This window comes from Lissotriton helveticus, chromosome 3_1 (genome assembly GCF_964261635.1).
Source record: "Lissotriton helveticus chromosome 3_1, aLisHel1.1, whole genome shotgun sequence".
Classification (NCBI taxonomy): Eukaryota; Metazoa; Chordata; class Amphibia; order Caudata; family Salamandridae; genus Lissotriton; species Lissotriton helveticus.
In genome coordinates, this window is record NC_136061.1 from 1,751,619,521 (window position 1) to 1,751,639,745 (window position 20,225).

At 45.1% G+C, this 20,225-nt stretch overlaps 1 protein-coding gene across 4 annotated transcripts in view; it reads left to right on the forward strand.

Annotated features, from left to right (window-relative positions):
• Positions 1-1,128: 1,128 nt before the first annotated feature.
• TRNAU1AP (tRNA selenocysteine 1 associated protein 1) overlaps positions 1,129-20,225 on the forward strand; it is a 247,886-nt gene continuing 228,789 nt past the window's right edge. For 3 of the 4 annotated variants that reach the window (XM_078682552.1, XM_078682555.1, XM_078682554.1), the window contains exon 1: positions 1,129-1,173. In XM_078682552.1, coding sequence (XP_078538678.1) covers positions 1,144-1,173 — 30 coding nt within the window. In that variant the 5' untranslated portion in view covers positions 1,129-1,143. Of the gene's footprint in view, positions 1,256-20,225 lie in introns of all 4 variants that reach the window. The other variant, XM_078682553.1, reaches the window with a different exon arrangement.

Here is a 20,225-nt window from a genome sequence, read left to right on the forward strand (position 1 = left end):
CCTGGCCAAAGTGGGCATGAAAGAGCTGAAACTGCATTCAAAGCTGTTCCGAACAGGGGCCCCCAAAATACATTTGGCCCAGGGCCCCCCCAATCCTTAAGATGTCCCTTAGGCTAGCTCGCTAACAAATTGAATGTCACACATAAGAATACATGCCAATAGACCCAATTCAGACTGGAGACCCTTGTGTTTTTTAAACAGAATATTGAGTTTACTTTGCCGTCTCCCGCCTGAAATTACAATAGAAGTGAATGGGGTAAATACATTTTCCAAATTCTTTTTTTTTCCAAGTCTACCACTTTCCTCTTCAAAATATTGGCATAAATGCATAAGCAATTTGAAAATGTGCCCGCTACGCTTGTCTGATCGACCAGCTAGAATATGCCTAGAAAATACCTGGGTAGTGAAGCATGGCCACTGCACTGAGAGGGAAGTTTTCAGTGGGACAAAGATGAAATAACTTAATTTGTACCTTTAAAAATCAGAAGCTTACCACATAAGATTGTATTGCAGTGGGTGGAGCTATGGTATGGTTTCCCATCACACTCTGCCCAGCAACTTATAGCTGCTCGTGAATTATCAATAATAGTATATATATTATTTAATGAATTGGTTGATTAATTAATTAATGTGAGGCAGTTAAATACAAATAAATGTTCTTGGTCAATAAGAGCAATTTCCTCCATATTACACCTGTTAAACCCTAGGTTTCAGTTGATTTACGTGACGTCGACGCACTGTATAGAACGTTCAGACCATCAGAGAGAAAAAATATGTTTGATTAAAAGGAGTCCACACCAGTCCGAATGTGAAGACTAATTTGTTATTTTTTTAAATACAACAGAACATTACATTTAATAAATGAAAATCTTTTTACACGTGAACAAATTATTTTGGTGTTTGTCACACATAGGGGGGGGGCGCTACGTCTGCATTACAAAGCTGCTTCAACATGATCCGTTTTTATACCCAGACTCGTGCCTCCCAGTCCCACTGCGTAAGAAAGTGCAGGCTGCTGAAGCTTCGGTCGTAAGGCGCAGCAAAATGTCGCCATACACTGACACAGTTGAGTAACGCAGTTAGCGCTCTAGTTGTTCGTTAGAGCTGCGGAGTGTTCTCTGACTGTGAGCTAATCCTCTTCGCATGCCGTTACCGACAGGCACATTCTGGCCAGTAAGAAAGAGTCTGAGTCCGAAGTAGGCGGGGGGAACGGTCCAGGGGCGTGGGAAACATGGCGAGTTTATGGATGGGAGATGTGAGTATTTAGTTTATACCTTTTCTTGAGCCGCTTTCTTTATGGGATTCAAAGACTGGTACGCCACCTTTAACTCTAACGTGCACGCTGCATCTTGCCCACTGACTGCCCACGCCGCAGACCTCCAAAAAGGAATCCCTGACTGCAACCCCAGTTTGGTACCACGTAGTGCATTTCTACGCACAGCACCTCAATGTACGCACCCAATACATCCCCGTACTGCACTCTTCTCCATAGTGCCTTATTTCTCCTCTACACACCCGAGCCCCTGTGTTCTAAACCTCCGTCTGCAGTGGTTCCCTTTCAACTGCACTGGCTCTCCCCTCATTTGCATTGATCCGCGCCAACTTGTCTGCGTTGGTTGTGCCCTCAAACTTCACTGCAAGTAAAGCACCCAAACTGCTCTTCACTAGTACGCCAACCCTCTCTTCACTCCCCCACAATGAAAATGTTTCTAGCCAAAGTGTCTAGCAGTTTCAATTCTATTAAGGACAAGGGTTTGAAAAGTCTGGACGTGTTAGCTAAAAAAGTTTTCATTCTATGTCGAGGCTTCAGGTTATGCTTGTTTAAAGCTGGTCTAATGCCACTGAGGCAACATCCAAAATTTGTTTACAGTAAACGTTTTAAATGTAGACTCTTGAGGACCAATCTGCAGCCCTCATGATATACTGAGAACCCAGGAGTAAAGATTTTGAGGCCATAGCACCTCTGACCGAATAAGCTCCAAATTTGCAGGTGTCAACACCCACTTCCCCCAAAAGCCGTTTCACCCATCTCGCTAAGATGACTGAGGAGACTACATTAAAGGGAAATCAGTAACTGACCACCAACAAACCTACTAAATTCTCTGGCACGATCTTCGTAATACTTTTAAAATTGACCAGTACACAATTTGGGATTATTCTGAAAATGTGGTTGTAAAATCTATTTAGAACCAGTTTTTGTTTTTCTGGATAGGGTGAAAGAAACTCCACTGGGTGTAAACCTGCTAGATCCAGTGCTTTCACGTGAGATACTCTTCTGCAGGATACCAAGCAGAGCAATATAGTGATTTTCACAGAGAGTCCTGGAAAGGCCAGGATTAGCTGGCCACCTTTTGAAGGAAGGAAAAAAAAAAGAATATTGACATCCCACAAAACTGTATTTAGGTCCCAGTGGATTGCTTAAACAAATACCTCGCATGACCCTGCTTACTACACGATCGTCTCTGACAGGTCTGTTATTCTCCAAATGTTGCCCTGCGGAGATTACCTAACTATAGTTATTATTGGAGGAATGCTCTAAGCCAGAAGACGCTAAACTTGATAAGAAATTGATTATGAAGACTATGAGGGCTCCCAGGGAATCCAAACTCCATTTGCTGCACCAACCCAGCCAACGTCGACAAGCAGGCATAACGTTTCTGGGTGGCGTCTGACCATAAGCGGAGAAGGAAGACTTCAGCTTGTTCTCAAATGACAGGCAAGAGCCAGTGGTCCCTGAAAATCACCACGCCACTAGAGGGAGGTGGCCCTATGTTATAAAAGGAAGTTGAAGCCCTGACGGGTCCATAGAAGCTACAGGAAGTGGGTGATCCAGGGCAGGCAATTGCAGGACATTTCCATAAGAACAGAGAACCACGGTTGGGATCTCCATAATGAAGTGATGAGGATGAGCTCTGCTCGATGGAGGTGAGTATGGGCTGACACCCTAAGTATCAAGAGGGATGAGGGAATGCATAGTGTATAGGACCATGTCATTCTTGGAGAAAAGCGTCTGTGGTGAAGAACTTTGGAAGTTGATTGGATGGATGAGAGGCAAAGAGGTTCATGTCACATGGACCCCAAAGTTTCTGGAGAAGTAGGAATATGGAAGGATGAAACTTCCACTTGCTGGATTCCCTAAAATGTTAGGAGTTCCAGTCTGCTACAGTGTTCTCACGTCCTGGCAGGTACTCTGCAATGACTGTGATGCAGTGTTGAAGAAAAAAGTGGCAACATTCCTTGGCTAATTCCACTAGAATAGGGATTTGGTCCCGCCCAACCTGTTGTTGTACTGAACAGCCAAGATGTTGTCCATCCTCAGTAGTACGCAACACCTGGAGGTGTGAGGCACCTGAGCCTTGACGGCAAAAGAGCCTGCCAACAGTTCCAGGCAATTGATATGGAGATGGGATCTACATCCCCCGTTGGAAATTCATCCACATCTGGCTCTCTTGCCCCATTGACTGGCGTCGGATTCCATGACCATGTCTGTTCTGGAGCCAAAATTGTCCCTGCCATTCCAGGCCGTCATGTGTTTGTGCCACCAACGCAATTCTGGTCTGGTGTTTGATGGGAGAGTGATTGTCTCTGAGTAGGAGAGATCGTGTTGTAAATGGCTAATCTTGAGCCGCTGGAGAACTCAATAGTGTAAGGGAGCTGGGAATTTGTCTTGTATCGGTGAAGCCAGAAGGCCTATAATCCTGGCTAGAATGCTCAATGAGACTTTGTCTTTGGATATGCCGGGTTCGAATTTCTGTCTGGATCAATTTTAATTTTGGTTGTGGCCGGGAAAGTAGGGTAGATATCGAGTATTTTTGAAACACAAGAAATTCTATATATTGGGAGGGGCACAGGATGGATTTTTTCTGATTGACTAGAAACCCCAGAGCCTGGAGCAACTGAATGTTCCAGGAGAAATGAGTCAACAGAAATGAGGCACAGTATAGTCAGACTATACTGTGCCATCAAGAGGATGTTGTCTAAGTAGATGATAAGCTGGACTCCTCTGGTGCGAAGTTGTTTCACTACTGACTGCATCACTTTGGTGAAACTCTACCGAGCGGAGGACAGACAAAAAGGAAGGACCTTGAAGTGGAACCATTGACCATCCCATTGGAACTGCAGGAATTTGCAATGAGAGGGAAACTTGGGAATGGAGAAATAAGCATCCTTCATGTCGAGGCGGACCATCCAATCCCCGTCCTGAAGGAGATCTCTGAGGAGATGAATCCCCTCCATTTTGAAGTACCTGTATAAAGGCCAGGAATCGAACTCTTTCAGGTTGATGTCTAGACAAGACCCTTTGCCTTTTTGGGTACCATGAAAATATTGCTGTAAAGCCCTGATGAATCAGGGTGACCGGGAGAGATTGCCCCTTTCTGGAATAGCTGAGTTAACTTGTGTCAAATAAAAGATTGAGCTGGTAGGGGGATAAAGGAGGGGGCGAGGGAGGAAGAGTTGGTGGGGTGGTCCCAAAAATTCTATCTTGAACCTCGAGACGGTGTCTAGAACCCACAGGTCTTGTGTAATAAACTCCCTGTTGTGGAGGAAGAGTTGTGTTCTGCCCACCAACTGAACAGAGGAAACAGTAATAAGGCTTACCAGGATCGCTTAAGTAAGTGCTGTATTCCCCTGTCTCATAGGGAACCTCGCTTGTAGTGGTTGCGCCATCCGCAACCTCTAGAGGAGTACTGTAGTAGCGGTTTCCACCATGGTAAGATCTGGCAGGGGCTGGAGGATATGGATGGCCGGTCGACCACTGTCTGTATCAGCCAACACGCCCCAGAGAGTGCTGATTGCCAAAATACTTTTTGTAGGGATGGCTTCGCTTTGTCTAGGGCAGTGAAAGTCTGCACAAATTTGCCAATATCCCTTACGAACTTGTTGCCAAAGAGGAGACCAATAGCTTTTGGTCCTGGTTCGGCGTTAGCCAATTCTGTAAGCTTGGGGTCAATGCAAATCAATATTAGGGCTTCTGGTTTGATGATATATTTTTTTAACAGTTCCGTCTGTATTTATCCATATTTAGTTTGTGGTTTTGCGATTAAATGGAGTAAAAAATGCTATATTTCCACATTTATTTAACTGATAAACATGCACTCATACTTTGATGCTTGTCGCGTTGTAGCAAATTCAGCAGTCAAATGTAGCAAAACACTACATCCCCAGGTAATTATTAGCAATTTACTACAAATGGATTTTGACATATACCTGCATTTAAAGATATTCTAAAAAAATGTTTAACTCCCCATTCTGACTACCTGCTCATCTGTTGTCTTGGAATTCACAGCTGTCAGTATGGAAAGTCACTCATTAGGAGCACAATATTCAATCTTTTTATGCCTTTAAAAATAAACACCGATAGGAAACGCATTGTTTTCTTACTGTATTTAGCTGTAAAAATGGAAAACCGTGTGTCTTCATTAATATTGACCTGCTCCTTCCGCCAAGATGGCGCAATTAGCATTTCCCAGAAGGCACAGGGACCTCTGGGTCCACCTTGCAAATGTGTCTGGGTCGATGGGAGAATTTGACTCTTTGGCAGAAACCGCAGACTCCAAAATCTTACAAAGAGGGCCAGTGAGGTCGAGAATTTTATCTTGACAGAACTTCCAAGCTCTGTTGATCCCTTTCTTGGGATCTTTAGATTATCTCTTCAGGAATGTCATCAGGTTGGGGTCTAGCTCTGGGGTCTTGGTAACTTTGTCTATACTGTCTGGCCGAGGGCACTTTGACCATAGCCTATTGCGGACCTCCTTATCATAACCTTTACGGATATGGTCATGGATGTAGTCAGTGCGTGGTTGGAGGGGGTTCAGGCAGTGGAGCGAGGGTGGATGATAGCATCTGTGCCAAAGTCTAGGGGAGTTGAAGGAGGAGGAGCAGAGTGAGAGGAGGTGGAGGGACGGGAGCTTCACATTGGGCTTTAGGGCTTTTGGAGGGGAGGGTAGACCCTCACAAATGCTGACACAAGCAGCTGAGGAGGCCAGCCCCGGTCAATGAAAGACAGAAGAAGGCTACAGGAGGCACGACAGGTGACAGAGAATTCCCTCAGGCAAAGCCTGTAATAGCGTGTATCTTGCCCACGCAAGCGTAAGGAAGCGTTTGACAAGCCCTCCCGCAATATTGATTTGCAGCGCAGAGGAACAGGCTCTCTTCATGTGAGGCTGCATGACTCGCACCACCTGATATGACCAAGGTATCCCGCTGCTCAAGGAGCGTACGGCAAGCTTAAAAGAGGAGCAAAGTCCAAGCAACAAGCACTCTGCTTCCAGCCTTCAAAGCACCCACATCGGATGCTGAGCAAGCGGCGATAAGCCCTGAGGGCATATACTGCGTGCGCTGAAAGCGCAGTACAAAAAACACAAGCCATATCGCATACAGCATAAAAGGAGTACTTATCTTTGTGACAGAGCAGCAAGGAAAGAAGAATGAAGATAGTGCTTGAGTGTCTTATCAGCAGACTTGTGGTCTGATTGGAGTAGTGGTGGTGTCGTCGTATAAAGAGAATATTGAGTAATGTAGTTTTTTCAAATGTTACATTTTAATTGGCTGCTGTGAAACTGTCTTAATAAGCAGCGAAGAAAGAGTAAAGCATAATCCAAGGCCTCCGGTCCTGACATGGAACTAGTATCCACTGCCCCACACACCTTGTCTACACTGTTACCACATCTCAGTACTTTCCCCTCACTGAATTGGTACTGTTTCTGCTCCTATCTATAAAGCATTGTTCCCCTACTTTCTCTGCACTTTTTCCCTCCTCCAGCTCCCTTGTCGTCAATGCCCCATATTGGGGCAGGAATGACCCTTGCATGGTTATGGGCATGAGGGTATGTCATGAGTGTCTGAATGCAAGTGATACTGGTATACAGAATTTCAATTAGACCCTGGCATAACCCTAATCTAGGTAGTCTACAGAGGCCCAAGCCTGTCCCTGACAGTGCAAGGACAAGAATATGTCTTGTGATGTGGTAAATAAATAATTAATTACCGGTTCTATTTTTCAGGATACTCATATAAACAGATAGCTCAATAAATAAGAGTCAAAATTCGAGGTAGTTGGAGTTTACAGGCTTTTAATCAGGCATAAAGGACAGGAACAGGACAGCCTGCACGGGAATAGGATGGCAGCTGCCGGGGGCAGGAATAGGCTAGGCTGGGACAGGCTAACTTTTTAATAACAGTGCACAGTATATATACTTAAACAAATACATTACATTCAATACAGTAGGCGTAGCAGTAGGCGTGGTTCGTAACAGTCGCGAAAGATAAGGGCAAAATGATGTAACAAGAAGGCGTGTACAGGGCGTATACATAGACATGTGATGTAAACGTAACAGAATATGTCATAAAAGGGGCGGAAACATGGAGGGGGCTACCTGAGCAGCTGGGACCTCTAACCTAGTGGTGCGCGCAAACGGGCAATGACGTGTTACCAAGGAGAACTGGGGGCTATGACTTCTGCGCTAGAAGAGGAGACTAAAGTCTGGAGTGTCAGAGCGACATGTACCCAGGCATATCTAGTATCTGATGTTTAGAGTACATGTTGATAGAATCCAAAAGTTATCAGGGTAAAGGCTAATAGACTCTAAGACTGGTGCATGCATAATTCTATATGTAGTGCGTGTGCAAGGAATATTCTATGAACATTAATACAGTATTTCTCTTTCATGGAGACATAAAGGCTAGACCATGACGGAAACTATTGATGCGATTCAGTAGCTTAGGAATGCAGAGAAGGAAGGCTGAACTGATAACTAGAAACATAACATATTCTTGGCAGACTGGGAGGCAGAGCCAGGCCGGGCCGGGCACTGCATGGCAAGAAGTAAGCTAAGGGTCAGGGATGCAGGTGGGGGCTGTATCGCTCCTCGGAGAGTGTTCAGGAGACAGGAGCTGAATCTGGGTCCGGGCCCTTTTGAGGCCTAGAAACGAGGACAATTCAATGAATTAACGTGCACACTGTAAAATGTGGCAACATAGGTTTACATAGGCCTAATATTCGTTGCTTTCACGAAGACTGGAAACTGGCATACTAGAGATGGACACAACTGTAATTGCGTTTTTAATCGATCAGAGGGGAATACATGCATATCGATCATGCACATATAACAAAATATGGGGAACACGTAGGCACATACAACATGGCAAAATTTACTTTTCCACATTCCCTCCTTGTGCTCTACGTTTCCATCAGGAAACATCTATATTCATGATACCATCTATCATTTCATATAGCATCATTTGCTCGTCTCGAATTGTCTTGGAACGGGATTTAGGACTGGGACTAGGAATACAAGAGGTAGCGCACATGCCGCAAATCGCAGGGCCACATTGTATACAGAGGCAGCAACTGAATATGATCATTACTGCAATACCTAGGAATGACAATACTTTCCATCCCCAGGCAGATATAATACTCCAGAGCCAACCGGACCATGTCCAGGTGCCTGGATTCTGGTGTAACTGATGGGCAATTTTATGAAGTCTGGTTATAGCTGAATAAACGGACGGCGCGTTATTAGGAATGAAAATGCAGCAACTAGATCCGATGACTCTACATGCTCCTCCTCTATCGGCCAGTATGATGTCAAGAACGAGACGATTTTGGAGCACGACAAATCTCATAGCAGATTGCTCTTCGGTTAAGTTACCTAGAGCAGAAGTAGTCTCATTCACTACTGCTTCAAGGGTTCTGGTTAACCTACGTATTAACTTACTATTCTGGATAGGTCCTATAAAGAAGAAGAAACCTTTATTGAAGTCTTGATACTGTTCTAGAGTAGTTTCAGTTTGATCGACAATTGGGGACTCAATCTCCCTTCTATGTCTGACGTGTACTAGATGTGTGTTTCTGTGATAATCAGATGGGGCTAGAAAAACTGGTGGCAGTAGGAAGGCAATGTAACATGTTCCATCCCAATCGAGGGGCAGACGAACATATGCGGTCTGACCACAAACAAAATAAGAATGACGTGAGGCTTTGAAAATAGATTTCCCACTGTCACTATACTCGACAATAGTAGTACAATCACTATGTCCTACATGTGCGGAACCATTCTTTCTGACACATAATTCGCCTTTGACTGGTAGTACTGAAATAGCAGGTAAATCTGGAGTAGTATCAGACTGAACATTCAGGACCATGAAATTCGAAGAATAATTACCTAAATCATATACTTCATTTTCTAGATCTAACCCTGTTCTATGGGAGAGACCTTGCTTGTCTGGGAAACATGTTCTATTCAGAAGGGACATATCATTGGAGGATGACGTTAACGTGGACCATGCTCCACACGAACCATTATGTGAAAACGGATAAGGAAAGAGTGGCAGAACTCCCTTCGGTGTCTGGAAAGGGGGGAGTCGACCACACACCCAACAATTAGTGGCATTGCTGGTCTGGTGTGAATAGTGTAACATTCTAATGAATGTATTATTTCGCATAGCAAGACGATAGGATAGCTCGTGAGGAGGCAGATCACTAAATGTGTGCTCTACTGTAGCATTAGCAAACTTGTTTACATGTGAAATTGGAAAACATAAATATAAAGCGTAACTTGTGCAGGTAACCATAAGACTTAAAAACAATATAAAACTTAGAAAAACGATACATCGTATAGAGTTTTGACTAACTCTCTCACTATGGGGGTCTATCTCATACATGTCAGGGACCTGTCTAACCGTTTCACCCGAGAGGGACTTAGACAATTAAACTGTCTGACTTAATTTACTAGACCGGAGCTTCTCTTTATACTCCTGTTGCGGAGTTTCCTCTAATAGGGGAGGCTTGAGTTCAGAATCAAGTTCAGAGTCTGTTTTTAGGCAGTCCTTAGAAACGGAACAGTCCTTTGCAAAAGATTTTTCACGAAGTCCATGGAATTTTTTGACGTGGGACAGGTGGACCCATCCTTTCCTGCCCTCCAACTTCACTGCTGTCCTTGTAGTTAATAAGACCATCCGAGGCTCCTTCCAGCGGGGCTCCAGCGGACTTGAACGATCAAAATTCCGGACCAACACGAGGCTTCCTGGAATGACTTCATGCGGTTTCACCTCGGTGTTGTCTGGAAATGCGGCGGCAACCTGTGAACGACAAGAGTGTAGGGCAGACATCAAGGAAGCTAGGTAATCTGTCAGCATATTACTGGAAACATCTGTAATACTGCGGGGTCTAGGTGTACCCCACATGTTTGGGGGGCGGCCGAATACGACCTCGTACGGGGACAGACCTGATCTGGAATGGGCAACCATCCGCATATAAAATAGGGCAACTGGCAGGGCAACTAGCCAGTCTACACCTTTCTCTTTGCATACTTTCGCAATGCGAATTTTCAGGGTCTGATTATGTCTTTCTACGAGACCGGCTGCTTCAGGATGGCGCACACAATGGAACTTCCACTGGTACCCTAACAGAAGGGAAACATGTTTCATGAGTTCAGATGAGAATGGCTGGCCGTTATCTGAATACACGACCCTAGGGAGTCCATAGCGGGGAAAGAATTCACGAACCAACTGCCTGGCAGTGGTCGCGGCTGTGTAATCTGGAACTGGATATGCTTCTGTCCACCTGGACAAAGCGCAAACAACTACGAGGACATACTTGAAACCTCGACATCGCTCCATCTGAATATAATCCATCTGGAGGACTTCAAAAGGGTGGTCAGGAGGTTGGAATCCACCTTGTTCCACCGGGACACTTTTACCTGGATTGAATTGACAACATATCATACAGGTACGGACTTTCTGCTTGGCTGCAGCTCGTAAGTGCTTGTTGAACCAAAGGTTCTGAATACTGTCTAACATAGCTTTTTCTCCTAGATGTGCTGGACTATGTGCGGTATTAATAATGACTTGAACCATAGAGTCGGGGAGAAACCATGTGGCTTTTCCCTTCGTCAACCATCCTTGATCTGTCTGGACCCCTCCTTGTTCGGACCATTCCTTGATTTCTTCGGGAGTAGCATGTAACTGTATGTCTATGACATCTTGTGTAGGGTCCTTAACTGTCATACAAGTAGTCTGATCTGGGGTGAGTGTCAGTATCGTGTTAACTGGAATGTCTGGAGTCTGAGCTGTAAGCTTGGCTGTTCGATCTGCTAGATTGTTACCTTGGGAAATGATGTCAGTAACTTTCGTATGTGCCTTGCACTTCATGATAGCGATAGCTGTCGGTAAATGTATTGCATCTAACAGAGCTTGAATGAGGAGACCATGCTGAATCTTGGTTCCATGAGAAGTCATGAAACCTCTCTCCTGCCAGAGCACTCCAAAGTCATGTACGACTCCGAATGCATAACGTGAATCTGTATATATATTTACTTTCAGGTTCTTGGCACGTATGCAGGCTTGGGTCAGAGCAACTAGCTCTGCTGCTTGAGCAGACAGGGTGTCAATACGATGTGTTTCTATAACTTCAGTTTCAGTAGTCACTGCATACGCGGCTACTAGTTCTCCTGTACTTGTTCTCATACATGAACCATCCACATAAAGTGTCAGGTCGGGATTAGGTAATGCAATGTCTGTCAGGTCTTGTCTTGGCTTAGTCATAGTGTTAACAACTTCCACACAGTCATGTGTGGCAGGATTTGAAGTAACTGACGGTAACAGTGTAGCAGGATTTAAAATGTTGCAGCGTCTGATTTCTATGTGTGGCTGGAACAGTGTCAGTTCATAACCTGTTAAACGTGCAATTGTCAAGTGCTGAGTCTGTGTTCGGTTTAAAAGAACTTCCACGGAGTGTGGAACTTGTACTGTCAGGGAGTGTCCTAACACTATGGAATCACTTTGTCTGATTGCTAGAGCTGTGGCTTCAACTGACTTGAGGCACGCAGGCAGAGCCTGGGCTACTGGATCTAATGTGCTTGAAAAATAAGCACAAGGCTTGTACTGTCCGGCTTGATCTTGTGTGAGAACAGATAATGCAGTACCATCACGTTCTGTGACAAAAAGTGTAAAAGGCTTACTGTAGTTCGGTGTTGCTAGAACAGGTGCTTGACATAAGGCTTTCTTTAATTCATTAAAAACAAGTGTATGTTCCTGGGTCCAAGGGAGGACAGTCGATACGGCTGCCTCCTGTGTCGTTAACTGTATCAGTGGCTTGGCTAGATATGCGTACTGAGGAATCCATTGTCTACAGTAAGAAGTGAGGCCAATAAAAGCTCGTACCTCCTTCTGTGTCTTGGGCTGTGGAAGACTCACTATTAACTGGATATGGTCTGGTGTCAACTGCCTACCCCACTTGGACAGTAAGTGGCCTAAGTAGATCACTTGCTGGACACAGAATTGTAATTTGGAAGGGGACACCTTGTGCCCCTGCTCGGCCAGGAAATACAGAACTGTGAGTGACGCTCGCTCGCAGTCACGTTCAGAACGGGCTGTGATCAGTAGATCATCGACATACTGGAGCAGGGCAGTGTCAGTTGGCATGTGAATATTGTCTAGTTGTCTCTTAAGTGCTTGACTGTAAATACTAGGACTTTCTGTGAAACCTTGAGGAGCTCGTGTAAATTTATAGCTCCTTCCATTTAAACAAAAACCAAAAAGGTACTGGCTGTCTGGATGAATGGGAACACTGAAAAATGCATTCTTGAGGTCGATAACAGTAAAAAATGTAGCTTCAGAATCAATGGCTGTCAATAGGGAAGAAATATCTGGGACTACTGGATACTGGGGTATGATACATTTATTAAGCTCTCGAAGGTCAATCACTAATCGATATACTGGAGGTGCATTGGGATCAGTACGTTTCAGGACCGGAATGATAGGAGAATTACATACATTGGAGTCAGTTTCTACAACCACTCCTTGAGCAATAAGTTCGTCAATAATTTTGGATAAGGCTGCTACAGCCTCAGGCGGCAATCTGTACTGTCTGATTCGTGGCAAAACTATACCTTGTTTGAGAGTCACACGATGGGGTGTGATGTGCATACATCCTACATCAGTTGGACCTTGCGCCCATAAATGCTGTGGAACATTCAGTAATCTTGGATCAAAATCACGTAATACATAGTGACCTTTAAAGTCTCTCAAAAACAAACGGACTCCTTCTGGGGAGCAGCAAATTACTGCACCTAATTCTTTTAACGTTCTGATGCCTAATACATTTTCTGGACATGATTTCGTAAGTAACAAATCAGTAGTTCGGGACAATGGACCAACTTCTAGAGTAACTGGTTTTGAAATTTCATTAACAATTGGCTTTCCTGAAAATCCAAGGGAAACATTTTTAGAGCCTGAGAGCGGAGCCCCTGGAACTTCGTCATGACTGATAGTAGTCCTACTTGCCCCTGTATCAATCAGAAACTTTCTGTCTTTCCCTAATACTTGACTGTGTACATAGGGACCCTCTTGATCTACAGGTATCTCGATGAGAGGCAAGCCTACCTCCCTCTCTAGGCTGTTTCATGAATACTGTTGATACTCTGGATACTCTGACTGAGCATACTGGTACATTTGCTGTGTAACATGCTGTGTTGCAGCGATAGGCTGCGGTGCTGGAACTGTCTGTTGTGCATTCTGTGGTGACTGAGAAGTCAGTGAAACTTGTTCTTGTCTAGGCGGACGTGGTCTTTCTTTAGTCTTACCAGTAGCTATGTTGTGTTTCAGAACTGCACACTCGTTTATAAAATGACCTGGCTGTTTACAGTAATTGCAAGTCCCTTTAACGGGAGCTGCAGGATGACTGGCTTGATTCGGACCCCTCTTCTGACTGTCTTGTGGAACAGATTGTGCAACTAATACTTTCATTTTAGTGTCTTTCATACGTCTCCTTTCGTGTTCTTGCTCTTCCCTGATTCTGTTCTGGTGATACTGGAGCATCTGGAGCATTTGTGACGGAGTATTAGCTTGCCAACTACTTTCGACTTTCAAAACTCGACTTTTAACTTGTGGACTTGAATTCTCGACTAGTTTGGTAACAAAAAGATGAGGGTACGACTCACTACTTGTCTTCAAACCACTGTTAATTATAAAACATTTTTCAAATCTAGAATAAAAATCACTAGTGTCTTCATCCTGTTTCTGTTTACAAGCTGAGATTGCATCCCAATCTTCCTTTTTCGTGGCTAGTAACCTTGGCAAAACCTGAATCAATAACTCGGGCAATTCTTTAACCTTAGCCCCTAGACCGGTACCTGGTACTCGTGAAGTATCTTCAGCTTCTAGAGCTGTCCAATCAATCTTTTTCTCTCCCACCTCCCATTCCTTTTCCTTGAGTTTCTCATATACCCCTGCGGGCAACAGAACCTTTAACATTTTAATGATATCAGGATACGTGTATTCTCCCATACGGAGCATGTCTTTTAATTCTCGATGGAACCCTGCTGGATCTTTGTCGTGACAGGGAATTAACTTCTTCATCTCTAAGAGTTCCATCTTTGTAATGGGGGTGTAAACAAATACTCGTTCTAGTCAACCACCCGTTCCTCTAACTGGATGTACTTCTCGTAACGGATGCTGTCTATCTATGTAAAATGATTTACTTTCTGGGGGTGAGACGTGAACAAAATGCGGATTCAGAAACGTTCGATATTTGTGGCGCTGTTCTAGAATGATACTAATTAAATCGGTACCTAGACCTCTCCATCTATACTGGAGTAACTCGTTCAGAACATCATGTAACGGACCTGGATCAGAATGCTGTCCCTCATACAGTGTAATGAGGTGCTGGATCATATACATACCCACCAGTCGCTGCTCGGCTGGGGGCAATTTCAGAAACATTTGTGCCACTATTTCGTCTGGAAAAGTGGTAGAATCAGTAGTCCATCGGACTGCTAACCGGGCTAGTTCTTGTTCATGCATGGTACTAAATTCACTATAACCGATTCGTGATTTCAGAATGTGATCGGTGGCTTGAAATACTTGCTCAAGAGAACCTTGTTCTGGTGCTGGAGGAAGAAAAACTTTCTTGTGTTCTAGGCGTGAATGTCGGTCGGGAAGTCTAGTTTTACCTACATACGCTATTCTGGTGGGATTCTCGTCGTCTACCTCTTCCGTAGAAGAGTCGTCTTCTTTCTCGCTTACTTGTGCTGTTTTGCGTTTCTCGTGTAACCTTATTATTTCTTTACGAATTTTCTTGTACATACTCTCTATACTAGCTAGTGTCTTGTGTCTTCCCTCGGCTATATGGTCACTCCACCTGGTCAGGACTTTCATTTCTTCCGGATCTTTATCCGGATAATCTTGTTCTCTTATCAAATAATTAATTAGAAACTTCAAAAGCATGAGCTGGATCTCGACTTTTCTTTGAGACATGGCCTCGCCAATACTTTCTGGATCTGCTCCTGTACGGATGAAACGATATATTCTGTCTAGATATTCTTTCATATTCGGTAGGGTGTCCAAATATTCGGTCACCCGTCTTACACGCAATGAATACAGGACCATACCATCATCGCCTGGGACTGGATCATAACGGCATTCTGTAAGAGCTCGTTTGATATCTGCAACTGACTGATTTTTGGGTGACCGCTGTAACGCTCGGGCATGTAGCTCGAGTAATGTCACACGTCTGTGTTGAGGCGGGGTTCCAGGAGGACTTCCCCCCGAGGCCCCTAAACTAGAGTCGTCGACGGGTATTGTACGTGCTGGAAGAGTGACTGATGTAGCGGGTACATGTACTGTAGGCTGGACCGGGGGTACCGTAACAGGTGCTGCAACGGGTGCCCCGGTGGCTGGAGGAACAGGAATTACATTATTTACGGGAGCTGGCGGAACAGGATTTGCATATTCTGGGACTGTGTCGTCCAAATAGGACGAGAGAAAAATATCAGCTGCGGTCGGTTTGTGACGTAACTTAATCGGAATTAATGGCGGCGGAAAATTACATGGTGCTTCCGGGATTGCTTTCGGCAAGCCCTCGGCAAGAAGAGGATACATACCCTTAATAAGAGCATTTCTCTGTCTGTCTGACTGTTCGGCTTTAACTCGTTCACCTATTTCGATTAGTTCCCTTTCTTGGGCTCGTTCTGAGGATTCCCTACTTAATTCTGTTTTTCTGATTTCTTTTTCTGTTCTTCTATGAGATTCTTTGCGCCATAACTCGATGGCATCTTTCTGGGACTGTCTGGATTTCTTTTTCCATAATGCTTCTTCTACTCGCATGATACACTCGGCATCCCATGTACCTGACACGGGCCATCTATATTTCTCTTCTAATTCCTTGGTGTACTCCACCCATAAGTCTAGATATAATATGGCACTTATGCCATGCTTATGATACATAAAATGACCTGGACTGTCCCTAGGCGGGACAGGAACTGCTTCCTCGAGCAGACCTTTTCTGGTTTTTAACTGACATAATTTCGAGAACAAAGGCATAATTTAGGCTGGAGTCTGGACACAATACAATACACAATAAACACAATAATAACTGAAAAACGAATCACTCATACCACGACATTGAAAACACATGGAATAACATTTAGAATAACAGTTCGAACAGAATATTACCTGGTATACTGAGAACAGAACACATGAATTTCTCGAGAACAGAACTTACTAGAATTTACTAGATGCACTGCTAAAACAGTACGAAACTTACCGGTCCCATGAAGAGACACGTCAGGACCCGCATCCACCTAGGTGAACACTTCGTGTTGGATCTGTGTACCCAAACCCACGGACCAGAGACAAATTACTTTGACCCTGTCTAGATACTACCCCAGCAACGGTACTCACCGGGCAGCAAGAACGGAAGGCCTCGGACTGGACTAGACTGCTACGACGACGGACGGACGAACTTCGGACTTCAGTTACAGGTGGGCCTCCGGATACCTCGGACCTTGGACTCTCGGCTTGGGCTCTGGTCGGGACTCGCCGCGTTCCTCCACCGCCTCGTCTGGATGCTGGACCGCAACCTCCGTCTCCTCCGTGGGCCTGAGGGATACTTGAAGCAGAAATATCTGCACGTGCACGGTATGGTTCCGTCACGGCTGCAGAGGATCAGGGGGCCTGCGTGGCTTCTCCGGCGCGTGGGGAAAGGGCAAGTCCCTGTTCGGGCGCCATTATGTGGTAAATAAATAATTAATTACCGGTTCTATTTTTCAGGATACTCATATAAACAGATAGCTCAATAAATAAGAGTCAAAATTCGAGGTAGCTGGAGTTTACAGGCTTTTAATCAGGCATAAAGGACAGGAACAGGACAGCCTGCACGGGAATAGGATGGCAGCTGCCGGGGGCAGGAATAGGCTAGGCTGGGACAGGCTAACTTTTTAATAACAGTGCACAGTATATATACTTAAACAAATACATTACATTCAATACAGTAGGCGTAGCAGTAGGCGTGGTTCGTAACAGTCGCGAAAGATAAGGGCAAAATGATGTAACAAGAAGGCGTGTACAGGGCGTATACATAGACATGTGATGTAAACGTAACAGAATATGTCATAAAAGGGGCGGAAACATGGAGGGGGCTACCTGAGCAGCTGGGACCTCTAACCTAGTGGTGCGCGCAAACGGGCAATGACGTGTTACCAAGGAGAACTGGGGGCTATGACTTCTGCGCTAGAAGAGGAGACTAAAGTCTGGAGTGTCAGAGCGACATGTACCCAGGCATATCTAGTATCTGATGTTTAGAGTACATGTTGATAGAATCCAAAAGTTATCAGGGTAAAGGCTAATAGACTCTAAGACTGGTGCATACATAATTCTATATGTAGTGCGTGTGCAAGGAATATTCTATGAACATTAATACAGTATTTCTCTTTCATGGAGACATAAAGGCTAGACCATGACGGAAACTATTGATGCGATTCAGTAGCTTAGGAATGCAGAGAAGGAAGGCTGAACTGATAACTAGAAACATAACATATTCTTGGCAGACTGGGAGGCAGAGCCAGGCCGGGCCGGGCACTGCATGGCAAGAAGTAAGCTAAGGGTCAGGGATGCAGGTGGGGGCTGTATCGCTCCTCGGAGAGTGTTCAGGAGACAGGAGCTGAATCTGGGTCCGGGCCCTTTTGAGGCCTAGAAACGAGGACAATTCAATGAATTAACGTGCACACTGTAAAATGTGGCAACGTAGGTTTACATAGGCCTAATATTCGTTGCTTTCACGAAGACTGGAAGCTGGCATACTAGAGATGGACACAACTGTAATTGCGTTTTTAATCGATCAGAGGGGAATACATGCATATCGATCATGCACATATAACAAAATATGGGGAACACGTAGGCACATACAACATGGCAAAATTTACTTTTCCACAGTGACCTGAAGGAGCATACCCTAATAGTAGACAATGGAATACTGTGACCTGGGTGTAACACATTAAGCGATGGTGGCAGTATACCATTTTTTAAAAATCTAGGGTGTAACCAGACCATTTGTGCTGTGTGAATGTGAGTGCAGGCTGGCTACCCCACTCATAAAATTCTGCTGCAATTTGAATCCTAGAACGTGGTGCTGACATGCCATGTTCATACTGTGTGCATGTCAGATGTGTCTATTGTAGTAGGACTCTGTGTTGTAAGGGAGTACTGAAGCCAGCTGGGTCCCTTTTTGGACCCCCCCTGATTTAGCTTGGTACAAGTTTGAGGATGAGGATTAGTAGTATCAGGTACGGATCGGGAGGCAGGTGGGGGAAGAGGGTTGTAAAAAAGAATGAAAAAAAACTTACCTCTGCGCCTCGTCTCTCCTCTGTCATCGCCGCGTCTCTTCTCTGTCTTCTTGCCGCGTCTAACCCAGCCAGGTACAGGAAGCACATCCAAGCTCCCCTAACCAATCACAATGCTGCAATGCTGCATTGTGATTGGTCTGAGTGCTGTGGTTCAGCGCTCAGCCAAGTAATGGGAGCCTGGGCATGTTCTCTGCCCAGGATGTAATGCAGCCTGGGGTGAGAACATGCAAAGTACGCATGACTGTTTGGCCGGCCCGAGAGAGCCAGCCAAACAGCCATTGCACACTTACTGTGTTCTCACCACTCCTCCCCCCTGCTCTGAGAGCAAGCAGCCCTGCAAAGAATCCACAGCAGGAACAAATAAAATGATAATAACACGAGTTATTATCATTTTATTATTCCTTTAGTTCCACTGCTGAAAGCAGTGGGGCGACGCTACACCGTTTTAGCGGAGGAGCCGCCACTGATGAGGATAGCTTCCCCCAGAAAGTGGTAGCGCATTACCTGCATTCTTATGGTTGGCGGGTGGAGACCCAGACACCTTAGTGAAGAGGATGGTGACAGGGCTCTATTTAGAAATTGTATGAGGGCCTTTTAGGAACGGTTTGCTGATTAGTTTTTCCTGAGCATTGCCATTTGGTAGATGCTAAGGGTGAGGGTTAGGGCTCTAACGTCTGTTTTTCAAGGTGAGGAAGTTTCTAGTTAGAACATGCTCTGTTTTTTCTGTCTCAGATTTATGCTTCAGGAAGGCTGATGAAACCCAGATGCAGAGAATTTGCATGTCACTGTGCTCATGTTTTGGATATTCTTTCTAGGACTAGCCTCATTGCACCCTGCTGTGAGAGCCGGCACTTTGCACACAGGCTATACCTGAAGAGCAGCCTGCAAATGACGTTTGAAAGACAACAACCCAAACCTTTTCTGAAATCTCTGAAAGTCGATAGTAACCCTTTTTAGAAGTTATGTATAAAAGTGTAATCCAAACAATCCCATTTTGTTCCAGTTTCAAATTCTTCATAACCAAGGGAGTGCTCCAGAGTACTTGATGGAATGCTGTGTCACCAGGGCTGGTGTCTGTCTGACCACCAGTATCCCGAGGTGAGGGGACATTGCCATAAGTCTGCACTTTCTGGTGGGGCAGCTGAGGGTCTGCCTAGATGCCTTCCTGCTTGCCTGCTGAGAGAGGGAAGGGGTGTGCTTTGCTCTGCAGGAGGAGAGACAATTTTCGGGAGACACCCAGCATGTGGCTGGTGTGGGAATATACAGAGAGCGCAAGTGAATTTCCCGGTGACAAGATAGGAATGACCCATGTGTGAAAGGGGTACCCCAGTCCCCCAAAACAGTTTTCATCATGAACCACATCAAGCTTTTCAGATAATGCAACCAGTGAATAAAGTTGACCTCGGCTAAAAGTCTGGTGCTGCCGCTGACATCATTGGAGCACAAGTGTTTTTGTACTGCAAAGTTGTGCAGTCTGATTGGCCCATTGCCCGGATCTACCGATCCAGCATCTCACCAGTCCCTAGTCTAGGGAGGCCACAACTGCCAGAGATGAGAAGCTGCGAGAGGAGGCCTATGTACCTAGATTGCTGAAGTCTCCACATC